The following is a 27,746-nucleotide window of genomic DNA, read 5'->3' as shown; positions in this document are numbered from 1 at the left end:
AACTCGTGGCCTTTCCAAAGATGACGCTCTGGGGCCAACTGCAATTAGAAGGGCACAGAATCTCCTGCATCCCATGGGAGACAGTAGCTCTAGCTGAGCAGTGCTGCTGCAATGGGATATGAAGAGCCCATCCCACCCCTGCCACAGGGCTGGTTAGGCATAGGCAAGGGCTCTCCTGTTGAGAAAATACCTCTGCCACAGCCCAGCTTTCTGCCTGGTTGTTGCCATTTAACAGAGGGACTTGCCCTTGCTAGAGACACGACTGGGTATCACAGCTCTGCTGTCAGGTCCATGCTGTCTTCAGATGGAGAAAGAAAAGGGAGAAGAAAGGGATACGTTCCACCCGCATTAAGGGGCGCCAGTCCTTACTCGCATCTCGAGATGAGCACACAGGAGTTGCTGAAGCCTTTGAAAGCTCTATGGAAGAGATTCAAGTCCAAGGACAAACAATACATGTAATTTGAAAATACAAATTCCTCTCACACTGACCAGCTGGGTTTAGTAACTACAATCTTCCCATATTTACACTGGCCAAGGACCCACAACTATGTGCCAGACACAGCTTTTATTCTCACAGTCTGAACAGGCTTCATGTGTGTTAACATTCTTCATACAAAGATACATACAGGCAGTTTCTGTCAACCAGAAACATACTGGTTTCAACTGTTCACACAGTAACCATAACAAATGGAGTCCTGAAGAGCACTTTAGGCCCTATATTGTAATAAAAGAAACAAAATCCATGCAAGGAGAAAATGAGATTTAAAAACATGCTTATTTAAAATAAGTTTATTATAATGAAATAATATAAAAGTCTGTCAAAGTCTTAAAAATGCTCCAAAAGAAGAGACAGACACTGTATGATTTGACACATGATGCAGACTGGAAACTTCAGAGTATTTCAGACTGAACTGCTTATGACAGCACAATTTGTGCAAAGCTTACACTGAGAGAGGTGATTTGGGCAGCACGAACAAGCCCTTAGAATTCAGTAAATTTAAAGTGTGAGGCAATATACCTTCTCTTTGTCTTTAAATCTATTCCAGTATGTATATATTTTAGTATGCAAAGTAAGGCTTACATTAAACTTAGCTTGACATTGATAAAGATGTATGCCCAAAACTGGCTTGAAAAAAAAGAAGATAGGAAAGGAAACCATAAAAGCAAGCTGCCTTGGTTTTCAGTTTAATTATTGTATTCTGGAATGCAATTTAATAATTTAGTTTCAAGTAGACATAAATCTCAATATGTCAACATGGCTTTAAATAGAGGAATCAATAACTTTTGGACTTCTTGAATGCTGAAATGCAAAAGAAAGTTAACATAGTGTTAAGAAGAAATAAGGAAATGAAAACAAGAAAGTTTCATATTTAAAAAATCCAGCTTTAGCACATCCAAAGTATGTGGGGGAGAAATCTTACACCAAGAAACAGATATTAAAAATGACAATCTAAGACTGCATTTTGAAGAACTGCATGCCAGTGGGATGGTGCACGTGTGTGTAAGTGAAGCATATGCCTGTGTCATAACTTCAAAGCAAGTGCTTAAATCCTTGTGTCAACTGTGAGCAGGATCAGCTATGGCCTGGGTTTGCTCAGAGCCAGTAAGTGCACTATGACACCCCTCCTGCACCAGGGATGTTTTATATTGCTTAGAGCAAGCAGAAGTTTACAAGGTTTGTTCACCAGGGAGCTACAGAAGGTACCAACAAGGCATGAATTCAGTTATTTCCACACTGCTTTTTTTTTGTTTTGCTATCTGTGCTATGCAGGCAAGAGAAGAGAAATAAATAAACTAAAACAACAAAATAAAACAACAAAACAAAAAAACCTTGTGCTTTCATCCCTAAGAGGCAGAAAAGCCAAGTCTGAAATGTCCCAATTTACACTGCCTGCCAAAGAATTAATTTCTGAATATCTGAGTTTATATTTGCATGCCTTATAAGACATCCTGCTTTGCTGTGATAGCAACAGCTTTCGTAGCAAAGCAGATGACAGTGGATAGAAAGGAAGGACCAAGTGGGGAAAAAGGTCAAGGCAGCCAGGTAGGAACATGCTAATGATCCTTCCTGGTATCTGAAAGACAGTTTAAGCTTCCCTAAAGGTTTTCACAAAAGCTGAAGTGACAATGAAAAGAAAGGGTTAGAAGGTACAGCATACGGACGTATGTAGCACTTTTTTCTATAACAGCCCACACCCCTTTGCCAAAGCAGGTTGCAAACACCTGGGGCAGATTTTGGGCATACTTTTTACATGTCCAACCAACTAAGCAACACTTTTCAAATTAGGAAAGATTTTAAAAGCAAACAGCTGTTAACTTAAATCCTGATGATGCTTTACAAAAAGCTTGTAAGTGAAGGTACATGGCCCTTAGCTTTAAATGCATCTGTTAAAGGGAGATCCACAGCACAACAGTGTCAAGACGGCATGTTTCAATGACTGTTATGTTTACACTAAAGTACTTGAGAATGCAGTTCATATTCCACAATTGTAACGTCACAGAACTTCAATATGGAACTGAGTATGGTGTCTTTGAATAGCAGAGGGGACTCCAGAACACAGCTTGCTTAAAAAAAAAAAAAAAAAACCCATAAAAAAACCCACAAAATAAATAAAATAAATAAAAGTATCCGATTGCTAAGCAGAACTCGACTGCAATTGAGAGTTCTGCTCTAATGCCAATGACATTATGTAACAAAGATGTGTTCATGATCTCTATTCAAATCTGCTGACTGCAATTATAGCACTTCTATCAGATTGCTTTGGGATTTACCATGTCTCAGCAAGGATGCACACTGTACGGACACTGCCTGTCTCATACCCTGTATCAGACTTCTACACTCAGCTATACTAACTTCACGAAAAGCAGCCTTTCTCCCCCCTAGGGTGAGGCTGTGATTACTCTTATTTCACCTTGGGTAAGTAAAATCCCTGAGAATATGCAACTGTTAGACATTGAAGGAAACAGCCAAAAGCATTTCTAAAGGAAAGGGATGCAAAACTTCAGACTAGCTTAAGAAACCAAAGCAGTTCATGTGAAGTATAGAGAGCCAGGGTGCTGTTATCTGAGAGTTATGTGGATCTCTATCAGTGTGCAGGTCAGTTATAAATGTCAGCCATTAAAAAAAAAAAAAAAAAAAAGAACCACAAGAAAAAAACAACCCTAACTAATCAACAAACCAGACAGATGAAACAGAAAACACCGACCTTCTCTCCAATTCTAAATTTGAAGGCCAAAAATTAGTTGCTTGTTATCTACAATTATTCTAATGCCATCCTCTCTGCTTGCCAAACTGACACCACAGAAAAAAACAGTGAGTTGTCTATCAGTGCATTTGCTTCCACTTGGTCATCGGGCCCACTACATCCTGAGAAGTGTAACTTGGAGTTCAGCTCTGCAACATGCTGCCTGGGTTTCTTTCTCAGTGGTGGTTTGACTGCAAAGATAGCATTCAGAAGTCTTAGAAGTGCTCAATGCCCTGCAAGAGCAGTGCACGGAGAAGTGCAAGTTTTGAAGGCAAGGAGACCTTGCTCAATTCATTCTCTGCAAGGCCCCTGTTTAATAACAAGCACAGAGGGGTCTCCTGGAGCCACGGTCCCCTAAAAACGTTCTCAAGCACCATTTCCAGAGTTCAGAAAAAAACAACTTTACACAGAAGAGCAAGATGAGAAAGCCTGCTCTGAAGTAGGATGCCATGCCGATTAGAGAGTATTTAATGTGGAACACTCTCCTTGCTTGTTGGATGACAGAAGAATGGTAGAACATAGTAACTGGAGCTAGTGGCCCAATGAAGCTGTTCTTTACCTACAAAATAAAGCCTCCTGACTTTTTGAAACAAATTTTGCATCTGATGCACACCCAACAAACTAGTGGTTCTCCTGCTAGTTAAAAAACAAACCAAAACAAAACAGAAACCCCAAAAATACCTCCAAATACTCTGAGCTGAATATACTTTCCTACTACTAGAAAAATTTAAGAACAAAAAAGAATTCTATTTTTTTTTTGTGATCTGACAGTTAATTTATAGAGAAGAGGGATCTCTTCCTGGTCTTCCCGTAACCTAGTTGATATTTCATGGAAATGTGGTCTCCATTATCTTTCCAGACCATTCAGCTAAAAACTGTTACAGTGAAGTTTCCCACTGAAAACCGTGAGGAAACCACACAGGGTGGAAAGTTGGTTGTTCTCCTACAGGGTGGTTTCTTTGGATTCATGATTAGAAGCAGCAGACAACAGAATTCCAAAAGCTTTCAGCTTCATTTTTAGCACTGTGTAGTGACATAATCAAATAGAGCTTTGGTCAAAAGTTTTGACTGTGTATTCATACACATACTTAATTTAAGAAAATCCACAAAACAAAAACCTGATTCTTTCTGATCCCTCTTGAGTACCTAGGAAGTATAGATGGGTAAAACCCAGAGATGACAGAGCAAGAAGTCACACTATTTAAACAGTCTCTTGGGAATCTGGAGAGGTCCCAGCTGACTGGAAGCTGGCAAGCATTGTCCTGATTTTCAAGAAGGGGAAGAAGAAGGGCCCTGGAAATTACAGGCCTGTCAGTCTCACTTCAGTGCCAAGTAAAATAATGGGAAGGACTGTTCTGGGAGGTACTGAAAAACACCCGAAAGATAATGCAGTCACTGGTCACGGCCAGCACAGCTTCATGAGAGGGAAGCCTGATTGTCAAAACTGATTTCCTTCTGTGACAGGGTAACCTAGCTATCTAGGAAAGCCAGCTGATGTCATCTTTTTGGACTTCAGCAAAACTTTCAACACTTTTCACACTGTCTCTCACAGTATCCTCCTGGACAAGATGTCCAGCACACAGCTCAATAAGCACGTTACATGATCAGTGAGCAACTGGCTCAAGGGCTGGGCACAAACGGTTGTAGTGACTCATCAGGCTGATGTCCTGTCCCTAGTGGAGTGCCACATGGCCCCATGCTTGGCCCTGTGCTTTTCAACATCTTCATAAATGACTTGGACACAGGACTGGAAGAGATGCTAAGTAAGTTTGCCAACAACCAAAGTGGGACAAGCTAAACTGAGATTCCCTTGAGGGCAGGGAGGCCCTGCAGAGAGACTCTGACAAATTGGAGAGAGGCAATCACCGAATGCATGAAGTTTAGCAAGGGCAAGTGCCAGACTCTGCACCTGTCCTGGTCGTGTGCAAAGACAGGAATGAAATGCTGGAGAACAGCACTGCAGAGAGTTTAGGGGGTCCTGGTTGATGGCAAGCTGAATCCGAGTCAGCAGCGCCCTGGCAGCCAAGAGGGCCAACCCTGTCCTGGGGGGCAGACACAGCATGGCCAGCCAGGCAAGGGAGGGGACTGTCCTGCTCTGCACTGGGGTGGCCTCAACTTGAGTGCTGCGGGCAGTTTTGGGTGCCACAATATAAAAAAACCCATTAACCTGTCAGAGACTCTCCAAAGGAGGGCCATGAGGATGGTGAAGGGTCTGGAGGATGAGGAGGGTCTGGTCGCCTGGTGAGGAGGTAGGTCACTTGGTCTATTTGGCCTGGAAAAGAGAAGACTGAGGGGAGACCTCACTGTGGTCTTCAGCATCCTCACAAGGGGAAGAGACGAACAGACACTGATTTCTTCATTCTCATGACCAGTGATGGCATTCAAGGAAATGAACTGAAGCTTAGTCAGGGTTTAGGTTGGATACCAGGTAAAAGCTTTTCACCCAGAAGGTGACTGGACACTGGAACAGGCTCCCCAGGGAAATGGTCACAGTACCGAGCCTGTCTGAGTTCAAGTAGCTTTTGGACAATGCTCTCAGCACACGATGGGATTCTTGGGGTGTCCTCTGCAGGGCCAGGAGTTGGGCCTGATGATCCTGACCCCTTGGGTCTCTTCCAACACAGCATATTCTATAACTCTGTGAATGCCTAATTAGAGTCCTGGTATCTTTCTTTATACAGTAAGTTTGATGTTGGCCTTTTCTTCAAGTATCACATGCTTTTCTTAAAGCTCAGAATGCTAGGCTCTTTAGAAAGGATCAAGTATTCAGTGTGCAGAGGCTCCTGTCACAGAGCAATGCAGGGCAGCAGGTCTGCAGTACATTCATTTTACTAAAACTGGTTTTAGCCTAGCAAAAGCCAGCACTACTTCTGTGAGTATGGCAACACTGCCTTCTGTATTTATGGAAACTTATTAATTCTAAGTACCTCACTAGCAGAGGTACTAGAACGCCTGCACAGGAGTTAAACTCAGCTCTTTGTACAAAGCCATCTGAAGCCCTAGGTCAACACAGAGAGACCTGCTTATGCCTTGAACTGGGAGTCAGTAATTCACAGACAGCCTTCTGGCTGGTCATCAACACAACTAGAAATTTTGTTGCTAACCATATCACTAGCTAAAGGGGGTTCTTCACTATTTTTAATAGCAGCAATGCTAACAGACATGTTTGTATCTGTATCAGCAAAATGGGAAAAAGGGGAAATACTTCTTAAATTTTTGTCACTTCTAAATAATTTCAAAATTCGAGATTTGTAATTGGTCCCATGTTTAAAAGCTCATCACAAATTTTAGCTTCCCCTTACTCATTTCATGTCCACTTGCATTAAGTTTCTGCCCATAATGACAGTCTAGGAAGGATTTTCATGATATCTGATTTTCAAACTGCTAGCTGTACTCAACTTAAAAGCAAGCATTACAGTTTTGCATGAATTTGATTCAAGAAACCCCTAAAACCTAAAAGGTTTTTATGGCAGGGAAGCCACAGCACATACTGGGAGCTGGTCAGGGAACACAACATCCTGTTTCAAAGGCTAGACCTTGGGGCCACTCAGACCACCAGCCACATACACCTGTGGTGAAGATCTCGGTAATATTTGGATTAAAAAATTTAATTTAATAAATATTTATGTTATATTTAATGCAAATGTATTATTTGCATTAAAGAGTTTCAACCGAAATTGAGGGACAAACTCACCACATCTGCTACCAGGGACAAACTCACCACATCTGCTACTTCTTCTACCAGGGTAACAATAACTCTCACTACCCTCCTACACCACGGTAGGGAATGGACACGGGGAATGGGAAAGTCAGAGGCAGCTGCACCTGCCTGGGTGCCGTGTTGGTGACCCAACAGCTCTGCTGCATGAGCAGGTCTCTCCTCAGGTACAGCAGCAAAGGCCAAATTCTGCCCTGTTACTTTTATGAGGTGAAGAGAAGAGGAGGTGCACAGGCAGAAGAGAAACAGTCAAAAACATTCATCACGGACATAGTTATGATACAAAGAGAGACAGTACCTCTGCATTTAAATGCAACACAAGCATAATGAAAAGATAAAAATCACACATACCCTTCTCCCAAAACACTCAACACCCTTTCCACCTGAAAAGATACAATTAACAGAAATGATGTCCCAAAACCAAAATGGAAGAAATCTTTGTTAACAGACACAGTCCCTGAATTTTTAAGATGTGGTCTTGCTGTAGTTATACCACCTCATCTGACTCTAAACCATGTACTTCATAGAGAGTGTCCAAGATATTTAGCTGCTTTTCCATGGCTGGTAAGTAAATGTTGAGGTCTCTCTGCATTCCTTTGTAAAATGTTTCTTCCTGAGGATCGCACTCATCTACAGACAGAGCTGCCACAAAATCTTCATACGTTGGAGCTGCCCTTAAAGCTAACTGGGAGAAGAAACAAAGCTTTTAGATTTGCAACAGAGAATGGGAAAAGAAATACAACTAAAGCCATGAAAAACTTCTAAGACTTCCCTCTTTGCATTTAGACTTCATAGCTTCAATTTAATCATGTGTACATGATTAAATTAGGAGAATTTTAACTAGAAGGGAGGTTAACTTTATAAAATATTTATTTTTTATTATTTTTGTCTAGATCCCCAGTTAAAGATATCTTCAGAGATGGCATGCTTTTAGAAAGTATTTGCGTATCGTATTTTCTATAAATAGATTGAGCACATCAGAAATTAATTAAATACAAGCCCCAAATTAAGTATAGTTTGTTAGGGGAGCTCCCAACCCAGTGTTACACACCATCACCAAATTCTCAACACACTCTTCAGAAAGCTCTCTCCAACAATTCTGGTTCTCTTAAAGTCATGACTGTCTGGATGAGGTTTTCTTTTGCCTTCTCTAATTTCAGTGATAATTTTCCCATGACAGACACAAGGGGGAGCTGCCAGACTGGACGAAAAATTTCCTCTAGCCAATATATTCTACTTCAACTCCCCCCACACACTGTGCTAACCTCGTCTGAATATTCATCATATTCAAAGAGAGACCAATCTTCAAAAAAGCAACCCCAAAGCCTCTTTTCTTCATTTAATAGCCCTGCAAGACTGTGCTCAAAAGCACATAATTAAAAATTTGTGCATGCAAGTGCAATCTGCCTGCTTCATCTCTAGATATCAGGCTCCACCCTGAAAGTCCAGTACTAAACATATTGAAAGCCACAATCCTCACTTTGAAAATAAGGTCTGGCAAAGGAATCTATTCATTTTAATACTTAGAATTTTAACACAGTTTATTCATTACACACAATATAAGATCACATGAACAAGACCCCCAGCTCTATCAGCAGCCAAGATAAATACTTACTGCAAAGACCCCGCGGACAACCCAACCATGGTGCTGCCGTAATGTCTTTCCATAAGCATTGTCTTAAAGGGGAAAAAAAAAAAAAATCAAGAGATAGATGTACGGCAATTTTAAGTTTGTATCACAAAGAGAACACAGAGCTTAGAAATGACTATTCAAGGGTATATTCTTGCCACTCAATGTAAATAATGGCTGTCTCTGAGTACCAAAGTTTTGACTGAGAGGAGATGACAGATTTGGGATTTCTGCTGGGGTCTCAGCTCTGCTGTCAAATCCCCTTCAACTCATCCACAGCAAGTAAGTGTTCTAACAGACAGGAAGGCTAATGCAAAGTCTAAGAAAATACTGTATGGAGTGCAATTCCAACAGTAAACCAAAGCTGCAGTGGTGGTACAGATATAGAAGGGCATTTCAGGGGAAGAAAGGGAATGAAAAAGTAGAAAAAAAAAAACCAACATGACTCTGCTGCAGACACAGAGCAATTCAAGGAGCAGTTCAGTGCTGAAGCCTTCAGATTCAGGTCAAATAAGTGCCTAATCACTTTCCATGGTGTTTAACACCCATATCTGGTAGCAATGTATTTACAGCCTCACTTCCAAGAGCTGTTACATACTTCAGTGTAGTAGTTCTTTCTACTAATCCTGTAAGGCAAATGTTTCACTGTGTAGAAGAAGACAATATAAAAAGATTTTTAAAAAGCTGTTGTGAGGTTGGTTTAAAGGATTATTACAACATTATACTGCATGCATATAGAGAAGGTCTTGCCCAGGAGTAGCCAAGTCAAGTCTAAGGGGGGGTTTGTATTTTGTTTTGGACTTGCTGTGGCCAGTAGCCTGACAAAGAAAGCGTCAGAAATTGTGTATTTGGAAAAAATCCTTCTTTGTTACAACCTCCCTTCTAATTCATGCAGGCAATTCACAGCCAAATTGCGATTTCAAAGAATGATGGCAAATTACACAAGGAACTAGAAAACTAACAAAACAGCAATTATACATTTGGAAGTGCTCCCACTGCAAACCAGTAGAGACATTTGAATGAGTCAAAGCACTTGACTGTCTCCTCTGCCAAAAGTATGCCAATTAAAGGAATCTTTATTTGCTAATGAATTGACATTTACCAGTTATCTAGTAATCCATCTCAAGGCAGCCATTTTAAAAAACTGCAGTTTTCAAAAATGTTATGTCTTAGGGATCACTTGCCTGATCAGCCACTGAAGAAAAGAAGACACAAGTTCTAAACAAGAAGAAAGTAGCCAAGTATGTGAATTTAGAAGCACATGAAGAATGAAACAAGTGGCACTTACTCAGAGCTGTTTGGATATTCTTTTCCCCATTCTTCACTTCCGTCAAAAACCCTTTCAAGAACTTTAAACCTCTGCCAGGATGAATCCATGAAATAAAAAGAAACCATGTTTATAAAAAAGTAATCCAAAGTATAACAAAGCCCCCAAAGTTGCAATACAACTCCAAAGTGCAATAAAACTCGGTATTAAGAAGTCAATTTCAATCTGAACAACATTGCAGCCACCTCCTCCAACCTCTCTCCCAGTCCAAGGGAAAAACACTTTGCTAAATGTACCTGCTGCAGCTTGAAATCATCTGCTTGATGCCCTAGCCAAGTAGGATCAGTCAGTCATTCACTGTAACTTCACTTTTACTGGAAAGAAGTTTGCCTGCAATGTTTTTTTCAGTCCTTTTGGCAAAGTTGCGGTGATACAACCACAGAAAACACATTAATCTTGAAGCTGGCCAGTTTGGATTGATGGAGCCTGTGGGAAGTAACCAGCCTGCCCCATGTACATAAGCCTGCACTGGTGAAAGGCCCCTCATTACACCAGCAGTTCACAGTGAAGGCAGCTACAAGGCCAATACCTTTTCAGCCACAGGAGAGCCTCTGTAGCAGAGTTTCTAACTTGTGCTACACCTGCATTCACTTCATGGAGCACAATCTTCTGAAGGGTATCAAACTCTTCTTTGTTGGTTATAAATTTCTGGTTTATTTTCTGGAAAGAACATAATAGGCAAAGTTTTAGGTTTTTTAAGGCCCAACAGGGGCTTATAAATACCCCCTCATTCACCAGGACCCTTCCCTGCTAAGAGATACTACAGATTCCCAAGGATGTCACATGCTCCCCATGGCATGGCATGGCTGCTCTCACATGCTGGGCATGCCATCCCAGGGCACACCTCAAACAAATCTGGCTAACACAACCAAAATAAAGCATCTCAGTCAAAAATTTACATGGGACTTACCATTTCTATCCAACAAAATGCTTGAAGTTCCCATGACATTCTCCCCACTGGAGGAAAGGAGTTAATTCAAACTGCTCTTCAAGCAAAGTCCCATTTGCCCAGAGCTTCAACTACAAGCAAAATCTACGTTCTGACCACTGCAAACTCTCACTATTACACTTAGCAGTGCTTAGCATGTCTATGGTTTCCATTTATTCCCATGTTTCTATACACATCTCTTCATACAAACAAAAGAGACAATATATAAGGGGTATACAAACAGATTTTTCTTCTACATTAAAGGAGTAACTGCTTATCACTTGACAATAAATATTCTGTGTTATAGGTTTTTAAATAGCATTCTTTTCTCTTGCTATTTTCAGTTTTCCAGTGGCTACCTTCTATAAGATAAGTAACCAAACAAATCTGATTGTGTATAATATTCCTTTAGCATACACTCAGAAGATACCTTTTATTTTTTTTTTCTTGAAGGAAAATGCTACGAAAAGTCTTGCTATGAAGACATTTTGTCTCATAACCAGTATTTCAAAGGTTCTTGAAGGTACTTGAAGCTGGAAGAACTTCCAGAACAAGAACCAAGCCTGCATGGCCTGCCCCAGTCTGCTGAGAAACTGCTTCTTAAACTGCTTCTCAATCCTACTTGATTGAGCAAAGGAGTTTTCCTTCACCCCCTCCATTTGTTTTACAGGTTAAAGTCAACATGTCTAACATCACATCGTGACATATAACCTATACAGCTCAGGATCAAAGTCATATTCATTAGGTGTAACAGATGTTTTACTTGGCAGTCAATCAAGTATTTTATAAGTTTGCATACAAGTGGATTTATTAAACACAGCATGTACTGTCAGAACAGAATTAGGGGCATTTCATTGCTTTAATCTGACAGATGGTAACATTATCAAATATTAAATAACCTTCCAGTATTGGCTCCTACCACAAAGATTCTTGAACACTAGTGTCTAAAGTAGATATTTTGTTTAAAAAAATGAAAATCAGTGCTAGAAGTTGTTACCTTGATGTTGCCTACAAAATCCATTTTAACTGGAGCAAAAACAGTTGGTCCCAGCTTGTCTAGGGAAAAAAAAGCCATGTTTTAAAATTGTGTCTTTTTTCAGTTCTCATGCTTTAGTAAAAATAATTTCATTTACTCTTTTAACAATCCCTCTAAATTGCAGGAAAATACTAAATTAATGATAAACCAATGTTTTTTCTCTGGAGTAGAACCAATCCATCCCAGTTGCTACATGTGTTAAAATACTCTGATCTACAGTTTAGAAGTTTTCAAAAGGCTGTGTGCTCACAGGGCCATCACATCCACTAGATGCAGGGGTCAAGCTGGTGGGGGGTTGTGCTGGGTGAAGATCAAAGTCTTTGGAAAAAACAAATAAGAGAGTACAGCTGATGGTGTGCTGTACTAGACTGTAAAGCATCTATGCTGCTTTTTTGAGGGGGAGAAATCACTGTTCCATACAGACACCTAGATTGCCAAACAGTTTATATGTGGGTCCTATCTAAATGAGTGGATCCTCTTTAAAGCAAAGGGGTCAGAAACATGTTCTGGTACTAGTCAAACTGATTCTGCTGGTACTGGTTCTACTATATCACTTAAGTGAGGAAACAAATTGTCCAACCCAACTGCTCCACCTTTGCTTGCTGCTAGCAGCAGTCAGGAGTCAGAAGAAAAGAAGCTGCTTACCCAGAACAGGCACAATTGCATAACATGACTCCAGGAACTCTTCTGTTGGTATGCCTTCTTCCTCCCGAAGCTCAATATCACTGAACCTGGTGTCCAGGACAAGCAGAAAATATTGTTACCATAACAATTCTTTTTATGTAACTTCCAAAAGCAAAATTAGATTTCCTGCCCAAGTCATTTGCATAGAGGTAAAATTTATAGACCTGAAACCACCAACATGGCTTTTGTTTTACTATGTTAAAGTAATTGACTGCAGAGAACACACACTGGGTGGTGTGCAAGCAAGGCTTGCAATTACAAACAAGGAAAAACCTCCCACTTAACTCTGTACAGCTAATTTTACAAAAGATACCTTCTTCCAATTACTGTGCTGTAGTCAGTCTTGTCAAATAATCTCAGTACGTGCAGCTTTACAGACAGAAAATCTTAAAAATAAGTCATTTTAAGGCTTAATATTAAGTTGCAATAATCTTTTTAATAAAAATCTGTACTACCTATTGCTCATGACACTGAAAAAGGTAGGAGAATCATTTTCATTTCTTTCTTCCTCACACAAGGTCAATCCACTTAAAAAATTTGTTTCTGACTGCAGCAACTTGTGGGCACCAGAGCCTTCTACAGCTTGCAGCTTGTCCTCTCCATCGTCTTTAAGGCCTAACATTTATAGGAAACAAAAGAAAAACAAAAAACCCAGTTACATACACATATTGTTATTCCTTTTCATCAAAATGCTTTTCTATTTGAAGGAAGGCACTTGGATATCTGGGTAATACAAGTTAAAAGCATCCCTGCCAGCACCACTACTCTCACTGCAGGTTTGGTAGGTGCTCAGACCACATTTCAATCAGTCAACCCCCCCACGTCTTTTAATCAGACAGACCAAGCACCAGGCTGCAGTACAGGTGAGCCCACACAACCTCAGCAAGGGCAGTCTTGTGAGAAAGAAGAGCACTGAAGAAGCAATTTGGTGCAGAAGGCAGCTGACTCATCTCCTTGAAAGGAAGATTACTTCTCACATGGTTGTAACTTTCCCAGTATTGTTGAAGTGCCACAGTGCATTTTCAAAAACAAAAGAATAATAGCAACATGTTTACTCCTTCTGATAGGTAAGCAAACTGGCTGCTCAGATGGACACTTGTATGGTATCAAAGGCTGCTATGTTCTCCCTGATTTCTACAAATATCTTTAAAGTTTCCCAGAAAAAGCTCCAGGTACATCCTCCCCACTGTGGTCTACTTTATTTCTTCTTTGGGGCCAAGTACATCTGTTTCACATACAGCACAAGGAAGACAAAGGAAAGACAAAATCTTTCATATACATCCCATACATGGTAAGACCTTCTTACCTCATGGAGAGCTTCAGAGAACAAATAAAGAAGCAAAAATGATTCACAGCATCTGCATCATACAATCATAGCTACAGCACATCTTGCTGCCAGACTGTCAAACTACCATCCAGAATTTCCCAGGGAACCTGCCTTTCCAGGAAAGGAATACTTTCAAGTGTCAGTGAGGATTAGAGAAAGACCTGAAGCAGAACTGAGCTTCTGGCTGAAGAGATCAAGCTACAAGGAACTCTTTTCCTCCAGGTGACAACTGCAAGCAGGCTTACAGTAGTGCCTATTAGTTGCAGAACCACTGAACAAACCTGGTGCTGGATGAAAAGAAAATCCCTCATACCCAGACCAGCCATTCTCTGGCCTCAGACACCACTGACATTCATAAGCCAAGTGTCTCTGTCAAGGAATGACAGAGGTTTGAGTGATGCCACTGATCTGTCCTTCACCAAGCCGCATAGGCTGGGGAGTAGAGAAACAGCCCAGGTCTGCAGTGACACTGCAGGACTGCTATGCAAAAACCCTGGGTCCTCTGAAATTTCAAACTCAAACACTGTAAGCCCTAAATGACAGAGAAATTTGCTATGGGACTTACGTGCTCAAGCACTTTTAAAGACTGACTGCTCTTAAAAAAGGGGAGAGGGAAGAAAAAGTATCTGAAATGGGGCAGAGCTCTTGGGGTCAAGAGGGAACACCCAGCTACAGCCATCAGCAAGACAAAGCCCATGGGCTGGCTGGGTCAGCCCATCCTATATGGATGGCCCTGCATATCCTAACTCCACCCCATACTGACAGCAAAATTCTGCAGCTCAAATATGTGTACCAAACAGGGAGTAGCCTTTTCTCTTTCGTGCACAGGAATCACAGTACTTAAATGACACCAAAAACTTGAATTAGTTTGATGCCCTTGCTTTAGTGCTGTTTTATTGATATTATGCTAAATGTGTTATTCTGCAGGGACTTGCCACATTATGTAGTACCAACCCCAAAAATGGGAAAAACTCCAAAGAGAACCTATAAGGGCAAAATTACTATCAACATTAACTTGGACTTAAAAACTTCTCCTGACTCACTGACTGCATATTTATGTTTTGGAATAACAGCCAGGCAGAGAAAACCACTGTTCAAGAACAGTACAGTCCATTCAACAGGATATGCAAAAATCATGTTACATGAATAGTTATCCAAATTAAGTTCAGCAGCCCTTAATAATATAACCACGTTGGAGGGAATTTTATACTGAATTAGTTCAACAGTATTTCACTGAAGTCACACGTAAATCTAACTTTCACACTATTGCTAAGATAAAGGAAGAAATAAGATGCTTTTTAGGATACCCTTAGTTGCAGAAAAAGGGTTAATTTTCTGTAAATATTTGTCAGAGCAATCAAGAGTGACTAAAAGTTCAAGCCCTCAGACACGCTGACAAAGCTTCCACAGCCCCTCCTGACACTGCAGCCCTACATACTAGCAGGGAATAATGTGTCTGCCCACAGTACATGGAGAACCCAAGCCCTGCCAGGCTTCAATCTGCACCTGGAGAGCCTCAACTTGTCCAAAAACAAATTTTGGATTTCCTTCTCCATTCAGTCCCAAGTTAGCCAGCAACAAAGGCAGCAGGAGCTATGCTGAGAAAACTTCCAAGAGGCAGTATCAGACTAAAAGACTGATATTCCCTCTCCTGGGAGTCAGGGATCAGCAGTCTCACAGGGAGCCTACACCTTCCTTAATTTACACCTATAGAATAATCATTCTGGACAAAAGACTGTGCATATACTTACCTGCCAAATCCTTTGCTACATGATCTTCAACATAAACATCACCAGCCCCCTCATTTGTTTCCAAGTTTAAACATTCCATACTTTTAATAACTGCTTGCTCTTGATGCTTAATTTCTGCTTTTACACAGCCATTTTCACAGGGGTTCAATTCCACCTGCCTGTAGAAAGGGAAAGAATAATATTCAGTGCATAAAGCATTGCATGGTAAGCTTCCTCCTGTGAACACACAAATAACAAGAGAAAAATAGTTGACAGAAGTTATAGGCTGTCGCAGGCTGCTCTGAGCAAAGAACTTGTCTAAAATAGTAACAAGAATGAGGCAGCTTTTTGCAGCAAAGAGGGAGGATTAAAGACTCAACCTCAGCTTGCAGAGTTCAAGTATATTTACAATGATCTTTACTAAAAAGGTACATAATAAAAAAATACAATTACATAAAAGAAAATTGCAGGCAGGTATTGTAACTTCTAGAATATCCCCTCATTAGTACTTTAAAATATACATCCTCGCTACCTACTCCAGGAATCAGTCTGCTCACCATCAATGATTTTTTGAGCTTATGAAGCGGAACCTAAAATGCAGGAAGGAGCACTGGGGTGGGACAGAGTTGGCTGGTGATTGTGTAGTAAGACACCAAGTGGACTGCAGAGAAAAATGAAAGGAAAAGGGCTGATACAGAAGAGACATGGAGTGGATGAGCCAGATCCCTTTGTTTCACCTGCTTCCAAGTAGGCAGCTCAGAGTGACACAATTCTGCCTGCATCCAGTAAGGATAGAGTAGCAGTAAGGAAAGAACAGACACTACCAAACACAGATTAGAAAGAGAGTGACAGTAAAGACTTCTGTTATACCTTTCTGTTGAGGTGTGACTGGACAAGACAGAGTGCTTTACCTGAAAGATATGGAGGGGGAGAATATTGTTTAAAGCAAGAAGACTGTATCATGCTTCTCAAACTTCACATTTTATTAAACACAAGTTGGAGTCAGCAAAAAAACTCTCCCTAATTCTCTGACCTGGAGGCAGTATACAGACAAATATGAAAACGGTGTGACATTATTACACTATTACAATATTCTAAAGAAAAAAAAGAAAAAAGAAAAGAAAGAAAATAAAATTTCTTTCAGAAGCTAGTTAGCAAGTGTTAAGTGAGACACCATACGGAAGAGAAACAACACAGCAAGCTTCCTTTGCAATGTTTTGTTTACTTAATCAAAAAGCTTTGAAAAAATAGAAGAAACATGAAGCTAGATATCAGATATGGTGAAGCAATCTCATTTCTCAGATGCAGTCATGTATCTACCTTCCTACATAGATCTTAACTTCCTGTTTGCCAGAGATGCTCCAGTTTTCCATACATAGTTATGGATCCAGGAATCAACAAAGTGCCCTTCTCATTAGAAAGCTAAACTTATCAGCTCCAACTGCCATATTAGCACATATCCAATACTGCTGTAGCTTAACAGAGTAATAATTGCTGTGAGCTCCGACATGGACAAACTTGCTGTAGAGCCAAGGTATTTTGAAACACCACTGTATGACTTTCAGGCCCTGAAAGTTAATGTTTAATAACTTTCATCTGTCATTAAAGGTTAAGAGATTGGTCACTGCTTATTGAAAAAATGGCCCTACCTCACTTGCAAACCACAAGAAATAGCAGAGTATGTCCAATGTAGGACCAGTAGCTATGATATGGGTAAAAAGGCACTCCCTACTTCTACAAATGCTACTTTTACAAAAGGACCCATTAGTATCCCTGCTGAGGCTGAGAGAAGATATTGGCCATTACCTTGCTTGTTCTGAGAACTGCTAAATTTGGGGATCCAGGTGGGGTCTGATGCAGTAACTCAGAAGTAAAGGCAGTATTTGCAATCTGCATACATTCTTCAAGAGTCTTCAGGAAAGTGTCACAGGTTGATTTCAACAGAGCTCCCATATCAATCTCACTCTGTGGGAAGAAATCAATTGGTAGAAATGGACTCACCACAGAAGACCAATTTGGAACAACTCATGTCTGCAAAGCCCACAGCTGCTACAGCTATGATTTCTGGTTAACATGAATTAAAATTCAATGTGTCAACTGCTCAGAGAACTGGTATCACATATTGCTGTGGCTGTATCCCCTTGCAGTATTACCACTCTTTTCAGCCTCTCAGTACAAGCAGCTTAATATGCTTGTGTTTTGAAATCAATGCCTCTTAGTTATCTTATTGGTGTTATAAGTGCATGAAATACTAAGCCTGAACGTATTCAACAACAGCATTCCAGGAAACACCATTGACAGGAGACATGAAAAGTAAACAAATTAAATTGATGCAGAACGATCTGCAGATGATAATTTCAAAAACCTCATGAACGAAAAATTATTGGAAATGACAAAAATGCAGAATGAGGTATCACATTGCCTCTTCATCTCTACAAAGTGAGTTATTGTTGCTGAAATGCTTTTAGCAATAAATCTTTGCAGTTAAATGCCAGTAACATCAGGGAAAGAGAGTCTTTCCCCAGATGCATGAAATATGAGCAGGATAAACACCACATTACAGGTCAACACCTGTGAGCTGCAAGTTCTAACAGTGCCTTTTAGTCATTTTTACACCACATCAGGCTTCTGCACTGTCTTTTAATTCACCTTAAACAGTTTATCAGGTATCTTTACAGAGATGGTTTGGACATCAAACCAAAGGTTTGATCAACCTTCAGGTGTTTTGCCTGCTTGTTCTGCATCTGAGGACCCATCTCTCCAGTGGGAAGCATCCTGGAACTCCACACCAGCTTCTCTAGCAAGGGAAGTGCATCCTTCTTCACACATTTCTCTCTCAAAGCAAAGGGCAGATCACTGTCTTTAGGAGATCCCTCTTAAATGAGGCTTCTTTGGTCACAAAGATTTGCAAGGTTTGAAACTTTAACTTAAGTGAGGCAAACCAAGCAGTTCTTTATATCACTTTTGCTCTTTTTGTGGTCTGCAACATCTCTTGACCTTTTAAGGGTTTTGGATGTGTTTTGCTGAGCAGGATATTAATGACTCAGGCAGAAAAATGTGCGCTTCATGCAAATTATCTTTTTATAAAGGATCTTTTGCTTTTTTTTGATCCACTGTAAGCACATGAATCATCTACAGGGGTGTTACTGTCTAGATCACAGATCTCAGATCTCATCTCACTACTTGCTAGCCCAACAAAGGGCAAGTAATTTGCAACAATATAGTAATAGTCCATGTAAACAAGAACTGTTGTGTGAGCACTTGATTTCCCTCAGGTTCCCTGCAGAAGGAGGCTGCAACATTAACTGTGAATGAACACTACATTGGGTATCCAGAAAAGCTCATGTGCCCAAGACATTACATGTGTGATCTATAACAAAAATAGAACTGTACCTCTGGTTCTGACACACCAGAAATGCTGGCTTCCTTTGTTTTATGCACTTGCTGAACAAGGAGGTTACAGTACAGTCTAAGTTCAGACATTTTGGTCTTCAAGGCTTCTGTGTTTTCAGTGAACTCTAAAAGTTGAAGAAAAGAAAAGTTAAATTTACTGTATCCAGTGCAAGGCAAGTACACAACATTTGGTCTTAGCAGGCCTTTTAAATAGGAGAAAAGCACTACATATAATATTTTTGTTTTCACAAAGTAGTTTAAGCTGCAAGTAATAGCATTGTTTAGATAGGGTAGGTAGGAAACACTGGATATAAAAGATGCATTCTGTCCAACAGAAAGGGATTAATTTAATATAGATATTCTTGAATCATGGGATGGATGAGATTGGAAGACACCTTTGGAGACCAGCTAGTCCTACTCCCCTGTTCAAGGAGAGTCAGAGCAAATTACTCAAATCTAGTCAGGTTTTGAACAGTGCCAAGGATGGAGACTATACAACCTCTTCTGTGCAGCCTTTCAGTGCTCCCTCATCTTCACAACATAAACATTTTTGCTTATATTTCAATTGAGTGGTTTGAATAAAAATTCATGCATATTTTCTCTTGTTCAGTCAGGGAGAAGACTCTGGCTTCATCTTTTTTATGCTCTCTCACTAGATATTTCCTTTAATCATCTTAGTGGCCCTTTGCTGGACTCACTCCAGTGTGTCCATATGTTTCTTGTAGAGAGAAACAGAGAGTGCAGAATTGAGAAGACTAATCCAGATAAGATTAACAGTCATTCTGAGATTTTTCAGAAGTAATGTTTCTGATATTAGAGTCCCTGAATTATAAAAGAAATTGTCTGTTAGTAAGACTAACACGGTTTAGTTCTGCAAATACATCACTAGCTTTTCACCCTGTGCTACTGTATGTCACCTTACAGATACAACTTTGTTCTGCTTCTAGGCACTGCACATCAGATCCCCATCTGGGGAAGGACTCTACAGTAGCATCTTCTGCTCAATTCTGACTCAGTTTGAACCAGTAGATGCAAAGCCTGGAGATAACACACATAAGGCTAAGAGGAGAAGCAAATCCTCACCTCAGGGAAAGGAAGTGCTTGCCACCACCTGCATTTACTCAGGACATAAATAATTTGCTGTTTTCCCATCTTCTGTATAGTCATAGTGCTAAGGTTAAACAAGGTTAAGGCATGAGGCCTCACAATGTTCTGTGACTGATGCTACACTTGTAAACAAGAGGGGTTTTCACTAGGGGAGAAAGTCCAATTGCTGGTGAAAGCAAAGTGGTAAGTGAATTAATTTTCATAGCCTGACCATGATCAGATTTAAGTTTCTGACTACTAATAGATCTGGAACCCAATGCAAACCTTTTCTTAATTGCTGAGGCATTCTCAAAATGCAGAAGACAGTCCAATTAGAACATGAAAACATGTGAGGAACTCCAAAGCTGAAGGGGCACTGGTGTGAGAGGCTGGGTCATCATATTTAGACAGCTGTACAAGGTGAGGGTCTTACATTCTTGTACTGTCTGCATCACAATGACCCCTAGCCAGGGCCTATTTACTCATTGTACTTATAGAACCCATCAGCACATGGTTTTCAAATTATTTTTATATAGTGTATTTTAAGAAAAAAAAAAAAACAAAGTTACCAAATCCCTGCCCTGAGAATTAACACCTGAGACTTCTAGTTAATATTCCCACATGTCTTAGCTTTTAGCAGCACCAAAGACCTGAAGCACAGGCTGGACACTGAAGTTGTATGTACATGCACCAGGGAAAGCATGGGGAAATATAAAGCAAACATTATGTGCCAGCAAAAGGGTGTTCTTGCCTTTTTCCTTTTGTGTCCTACTGTCAGTCAGACAGGCTTTGGCAGTTCCAAGTGCAACCAGCCACTTTTGCCTTTCAACTGCATTTCTTGCCTTCAGATAGAAGTACTGTTCCCCTGGGATTATCAGGTCCATTCGTGTGTTATCTGCCGGATGAACTGAAAGCAACATAGATTTCAGACAAGCCCCTGGACCTTCCTAGCCCAACCAAACATCCCAACAGATGTGTTAGGTGGCAGGTCAAACAGTAATGAAAGAGGAGAAATCTATGGTCCCAGCTTCCCCCACTGCCATTTTATGACTCTCTTCTGAGTTAGAGAATGGACAGGACACACGTCCAGCTATGAAAGACAGCTTTGTGATCAGTATAATCTGAAAGTCTTTGTGGAAAGGGCATCCTTTTCTGGCAAGCCTCTCTTTCAAGCTTCCAGCTCTTAACTGAACCTCAAAAATGTGGCAATATGACTGAGCAGACCTAGTACTGAAATTTATTATTCACGTTTCTAACTTCAGCTCTGTGCTTATGAGGAGTCATTTGAAGCTGTGTGATGTTCCACCACAGCTCATGAAAAGCAGTGACCCACCTGCATGCAGAATACCCATATTAGAGACTTGCAGTTCTCTCAACATTTTCAAAATACTATGGTATAAAAATTTCCATATACATCAAGTTACTGCAAACACATACCAGAGAAATCGAGCTGCCAAATAGCTCTTGTCACCTGAAATCTCATCTTGAATGTATCATTATTGGGCAAACTTAATGCAGCTGAGTGTTACTGTATCTTAGTTACCTTGAATTTCACAAACAGCCATTTGGATGCTTCCCTTACAACCCTTCCAAGCATCTTCCTGAGAGTCATAATAGGACAGGATGCCACCACAGAGAAGGAACCACCGAGGCTGCCAGCCTGAAAAACAAAAGTGCATTTCTCAGTTATGCCCCTCCCTGCAATTCCACCATCTCTCTCACTTGAGATTTGCTGCAAATATACCCCCAAATATTCTCAGTCCCCCTGGAAAACGAAACCCTTTGAAGTATTAAGATTTGCGGACAGACTTGGATGTTGTACACCATAATCCCTGCTTTCTGACACCTACATGTCTGTTCTGCACACAGGTGGACCGCAGCAGCATGTGTCTTGAGATGCCATATGTCATTTTCAGTAGTTTTGCTAACACAGCATCACTGACTCACTCTCTCTTTCAACCACCTTCTCAGTGCAGCACCCCTCAATTCCTTCCACCACTCCTCAACCCACCTCTTCACTCTTCCCAAAAGCCACCCCAGATGTCTTGCCTTACAAGTCTTCCTCCCTTGAAGGAAGGGTTATCTTGAAAAACAATGTGTAAGAATCTCTTAAAAATCAACAGACGAGCAGAGGCGGATCTGTTGATTGCTGAACACTCTGAATACCATCTTTCAGTGAAGCAGTTTTCAACAGCTCTTGAAACTCCTTGTGCTGCCCACTTAAAACATAGTCTTGAATTACTGACCTGCACTTCTGGATACCTTCCCAGAGAAGAACCAAAACAAGGCTATACCCACACCAGTAGTTCTGGGTGCGCTTTTGCCCACCTTGCTGCCCAACTTTAGAAGTAAATCATGCTTTTTTTTTCTACTTTTGGAATCACTACAGCAGTATGAAAAGATAAAACCAAACACACGACCTGACAGCTGCCGTTTATGTCTAATTAAAAACAACAAGCTCATTAACTTAAGAAGAAACGAGGCAGCAACGTCACTGGAGGAAAGCAGCTTTCATCTACTGAGCTGCAACAGGCTTCCCTGGCCAGGTCCAATGCATTGAGATTCTGACACTCCCACATTATGCCAGCCAACCATCTCTGGAAGAAACACTTGGACAAGACCATGTGGGCCACATGGCTCTTAGATATTTTGGCAGAGGGTCTTCACTTCTGCTGTCCCTTGCACCAGGGCTCTGCCAACCAGAACTGTGCTGCAGGAGCCCAGGCTGGGCTTGGACTGGTATCACATTGGAGGATTGACAGCTCCTTTCCAGCTAGAAACTGGTTCCTCAGATAACTCCTGAAACCAAGCACAACACAGTTTAAGATTAGAAAGGCCTAAAGCCTTAGGCTAACAGCAGGAGTATAGTCTGGCTTGCAACCCCCACCTTTTTTTTAAATCAATACCACTACATTCAGTCCAACTCAGTTTATAGATTGCTGAACCCTTTGTGGTGGCTGGAAAACAAATTAAACATAAATAGTATTTCATTCCCTTCTAGATCTCTTCCATTATTTCCCAGAAGAATGTAAAAATATCAAAAATCCAAAGTACTCTCAACACTTCTTTACTTTATATGAAAGGGGAAAAAATCACAGGAATGAGAAATTAAAAAAAAAAAATCAGCAAGACTGGTTTCTATTTGTCTTGCCTCCAAAATAAAGCAACTATCCTGCAAGTCACTACTGATATGTGGGAACTCACAAAAAAAGGAAGTGATTGTTCAGCAGAGAGAAGCAGTTAATTGCTTCAGACACTCAATGGCACAGAACCAATTCTTTAAATAATGCACAGCGCCACAGTCAATACAAGCCTCTAATTCAGTCTGGTGCTCCTGCTGCTGCGCATGAATCATTTCAGCCATGGTCCTACAGCTTACAATTGCAGCTGATGCTCAACCAAATTGTGTCCCATCCATCAAAGGCTGTGCAATCAATTAGCCAACATACAAATCACTCTGCCTCCATCACTTTGGAGGCTGGTTAAAAATATGTTAAAATGAAAATTGTTAAAAATGAATATATTTTTTGAGACTTTTATTTGGTTGGTTGTTTTGGTTCTGGGTCTTGGTGTTTTTTGTGGGGAACAGAGTAACTATCTGTATTCCTTTGCAGAAGCCAACTCTTCTTTAATTATTAGATACATATTAAAAAAAGATTGTGATAGACAATTTTTACCTAGGACAATATATATTTTAAGAACAGAATTGTTACACTAATAAAAGCATGTTTTTGTAAAAGGAAAACAATTAAAAAAAACCTCACAGCAAGGTTCTGTCAGAAGATGCACTAACCACCTGGTACTCACTGACACTGAGTCAGCAGCCATGGGAAGGTTATCCTAAACAACCAGCTAAAAATAGCATGTGGCTGACAAATCATAGGCACTGCACAGGGATACAATCTTTAATTACAGGAGCTTCACTTTTGCAGACAAGTGAAGAATGGAGGAATGAAAAAAAAACAAAACAAAAACCAAAGCAGCAAAAAGATACTTAGGCACTCCCAATAAACACAAATCTTGGGTTTATTCAGTGTTATTTGCGTCCTATAAATTGTCATAGGAATATTGCAATTTTTGGAACTCAGCACCCAGATTTCACCTCATATGGAAAGGTAAAGCTGAACCTTTTAAGGTCTTACTGGTGCCAGCATTAAAACAACTTTGAAGAAGAATTTAAGTCCATTACACTGGTGGTGCACAGGCAGGAAAAAATACAGTTTGTACTTCCAACATCTCATTTTAGAGGCACAGTACCATTAACAGTAAAAATTGACCTTGGTGGGGACAAAAAAAATCCCCAATAAAGCACAAAGCACAATAAAAAGTGATTAGTAGCTTAAGGTCTCAGCCACAGAAGAGAGTGAAGATATTCCAGATGACTTCACAGGCACTGGTTAAAGTACATATCGCACTCCTGTGTGAAACTTACAGTTAGTGCCTGCAGTACCTGGAAGATCTGATATTGTCCACTACAAAACCAGATATTTAAGCAGTCTGTGCCTACTAAGGATTCATTACTTCTCGAGAAGTTTCCAGAGAAAGAAAAATCTGCCTACTTCCATCATTACACTTCAGGAAATCTGGATGTAGCTATCACTGAGCAAACTTGACATTTCTTGATAACACAGTTGAAATTTGGACATAATTCAAACTTTAATGTTATACAACTCAGACTCCAGACAGCATTCCTTCCAAAGTGCCAAGCCTGAAGAAAAAAAAACAAAACCAACATTTGAAGACATGTAGATCATGTCAGGCATCTAAAAAGTCAGGCCGTCTGGGAGAATTACATACTCAAGAAGTCAAATTGATGACCTGGAAAACAAGCTGCAATTAAGAGACGCCACTTCCACCTGCATTTCTAAAATGCATAAAACCCAGACATCCAGGGTCTCATGCTTTCCATGAGACTTATATAACACTTTAGGCTTATTAATTTCTTGAGCTTCAGAATAAGTTTTTGTAAAACTTTTGCAATATAGTCCTTGGAATCTTTAACCCTAATCCAGACTTTAACTGCAGATAGGAGATAATTATGAACTTTCCATGTTACAACACCTTTCTAATAGGAGGAGTTAAAGCCACCATCACCTCCCTACTGCTTATAACAAGGGCAAGACCCAAGATTTAGTTGCAGGTGGCATAGCAGGACAGATCACTGTTTTTCTGCGCAGGGTCACAAAAAAGTCCCAAAGTGGCTGTCCTGATAGTCAGAGCCATCTCACAGTGAGAATGAGCAATATCCATCATTTCATCCCACCCTGAGCAAATGTAAACTGTGCCATGTGCTCACCATCCCACTATCTCCAGCTTTATCTCCAAGGGCAAAAGCACCACATCATCTGCCCAGGGCTGTGTCAGCGACTGATAGCTGGACAAGAACTGTTGAAAACTCAGCTCTAGCAGGGTAAAGTCAACCAGGTTTCTAGTCAGAAAAAGCAACTAGCAAGAAAGGATCTTACACAGATCAAACATCACACTTTTCCCCTATTTTCTCATTCAAGGAACAAAAGCAAAAGATTATCCTGACATAAGCATTTTGCACTCAAAACTGGTGCCTACTTTTTCTATACAGCCTCCTAAAGCTACCCAGTATTTTGGGAAAGGCAATCCCAGGACTAGAACACATTTTGCAGCCTTAATTCTGTAGCAGAACAATTTGACAGGATAAAAATCCAGTGTGTGTCCACGAGGGACAGCAGAAAGGCAGACAAGACTGTGTAACAATCTATGCTGCTTCTGTGAGCTATTATCCTGTCACGTAGAGAACAGCTTCTGGAAATGCCCATATTGCAAATTTACTCTGATTATGTGCATAACAACAGCAGGAATCAATACAAAAAGCCCCTAAAGGTAATGAAGAGCAAAGATTTAGCACCTTAACAACAGTATCACTTTTTAAAGCACTCGCTTGAGGGACACTAGAGGTTCAAGTGAAGGGAACAACAGCTGGAACAGGCTTCAACACAATGACCTCCTCCCAAACGATTTTTCTTACTTTATTCCATAAAGTCCATTTTTGTTTCAATCACAACTGTTAGGGTAATGTTAGCAGCATTGAAAAAGCATCCTCTCATCACAGGGCAACTGGGTTTGTTTGCAAACTATTTTATGGCAGTGACCAGCCAAGGCACAGAGAGCACAATGTACCAGGTTAGGCATTTTTGAAGGGGATGCAGTGAAAGGATGAAGGGCAGAGAGGGGATCGTAGTGGAGGCAGAAGTTCAATAACACAGGCCCACTGCTCAGACACTAATTCAAGTAATACAAAGCTCCTGGGAGTTTTCCTCTTCTGTTTATACTTCCCAGCCCCAGGAAACAAGCTGCTCCTCTCTCTGACCCCTGGGGTGGTTATCAGGCCAGACTAAGTTAACACAGTGAATTTATGTAAGCACATAGAGATACCACATGATGGTATCTCTTCACCATCAGTCTACCACACCTTTGGATTTTGTCCTACCCAGCCATTCCCTGTGATCACTTACTCACTTCAGTGCAGAGGGACTGAATGCAGAGGCACCAGTACTGCAGCATACCTGGCAGGGAATGCTGCACCGTGGAGGCTCTGCCGCACTGCTCTAACACTTCCAGAGGAGAGAGGGGACACCGATTTCCATTCCTGCAGCCTTGTCAAACTTTTTCTACTGTGAGCACATTACATAATTCTAAAAAGGCTGGACAAAAGCAAGACTGCTGCATGAAGAAATACAGAGGGAAAGGGAAGAAAATAGTAAGAAAGATCAAATCGCACAAAGACAATTAAGCAAAATCCAAAGAGAATTAACGAACAGTCCCTGAAGTATACTTCATGAAAAGTCTCATCCAGCCAGAACTGGCCGAGAGTCAGGCATTCATCTAAACCAACACCTGGATCCTGAGAGCAGCCGCAGCCAGTAATAGAAGGCAGACCATTGCCCTGAAGGCAACAGAAACCTCAGCTGTCTAGGTCCACCTCCACAAAAACCAGACTTTTAATTTTATACAACCAGAACTTGGACTATACCCAGAGGCTAAAATGAAGGGGAAAAAGGCTTTTTAGAACCAAATCTTTATCTAAGTGTGAAGTTTTTTATTAATTCCTCCATGTCTGGAAAGAGAGGAGCTTATTTCCAGAGCTTGGTGTCAGCTGGAATGATATGTGTCTCTCATCCTAAAAGGTCAGATTCCTTAAACTCACAGAGACTTGCTCTAAGCAATATCATGTGCATCCAGATCCAAGATACAAGAACTAATGCTTTTTCACATTTTCATGAGCTCTACCCCTAAGTTTATTAAGGAATTCCAAATCATTAGAGACAAGAGTAATTTAAAGTTTTATGTGAAAGCTGACATATACTGCTTGATACTGGCTCCTGGTATCTTGGGATAAACTGAAAAGAATCCAAAGTACAATAAACTGAGAGGGGATGATTACATACAGTTAGATGGGGAGAGCTAACTGAAGTATGTGGCATAATGCAGTGTCACTGGTGATGGCATGAAGGCGAGTCTATCATGCCTTGAGGAAGATGAATTACTTAGGTTTAGAATTGCTCAGCACAAACAAGGAAGTGAATATTTAAATATCAGGAAAAGCTTAGCTTTGTAAAGGAAAGTGATCAAAGTAATTTTATGGAGCATGTAACAAATAGCATGCAAG

The 27,746-nt window shown here is 40.6% G+C and overlaps 1 protein-coding gene across 1 annotated transcript in view; it reads right to left on the bottom strand.

The window, feature by feature from the left end:
* Positions 1–550: 550 nt before the first annotated feature.
* Positions 551–27,746, bottom strand: part of PLEKHA8 (pleckstrin homology domain containing A8) — a 31,120-nt gene continuing 3,924 nt past the window's right edge. The window contains exons 2-14 of the mRNA XM_053981211.1: positions 21,648–21,764; positions 20,856–21,011; positions 19,019–19,143; positions 17,432–17,590; positions 16,496–16,536; positions 15,647–15,804; positions 13,024–13,183; positions 12,530–12,615; positions 11,846–11,904; positions 10,450–10,580; positions 9,882–9,952; positions 8,579–8,640; positions 551–7,648 (exon numbers count right to left, since the gene is read on the bottom strand). Of these exons, the coding sequence (XP_053837186.1) occupies positions 7,451–7,648; positions 8,579–8,640; positions 9,882–9,952; positions 10,450–10,580; positions 11,846–11,904; positions 12,530–12,615; positions 13,024–13,183; positions 15,647–15,804; positions 16,496–16,536; positions 17,432–17,590; positions 19,019–19,143; positions 20,856–21,011; positions 21,648–21,764 (1,523 nt within the window). The 3' untranslated portion in view covers positions 551–7,450. The remainder of the gene's footprint in view (positions 7,649–8,578; positions 8,641–9,881; positions 9,953–10,449; positions 10,581–11,845; positions 11,905–12,529; positions 12,616–13,023; positions 13,184–15,646; positions 15,805–16,495; positions 16,537–17,431; positions 17,591–19,018; positions 19,144–20,855; positions 21,012–21,647; positions 21,765–27,746) is intronic.

The sequence above is a fragment of the Vidua macroura genome, chromosome 1 (genome assembly GCF_024509145.1).
Source record: "Vidua macroura isolate BioBank_ID:100142 chromosome 1, ASM2450914v1, whole genome shotgun sequence".
Lineage (NCBI taxonomy): Eukaryota > Metazoa > Chordata > Aves > Passeriformes > Viduidae > Vidua > Vidua macroura.
Note: the sequence above shows the minus strand (reverse complement) of the source record. Positions and strands in the feature narration are given on the sequence as shown.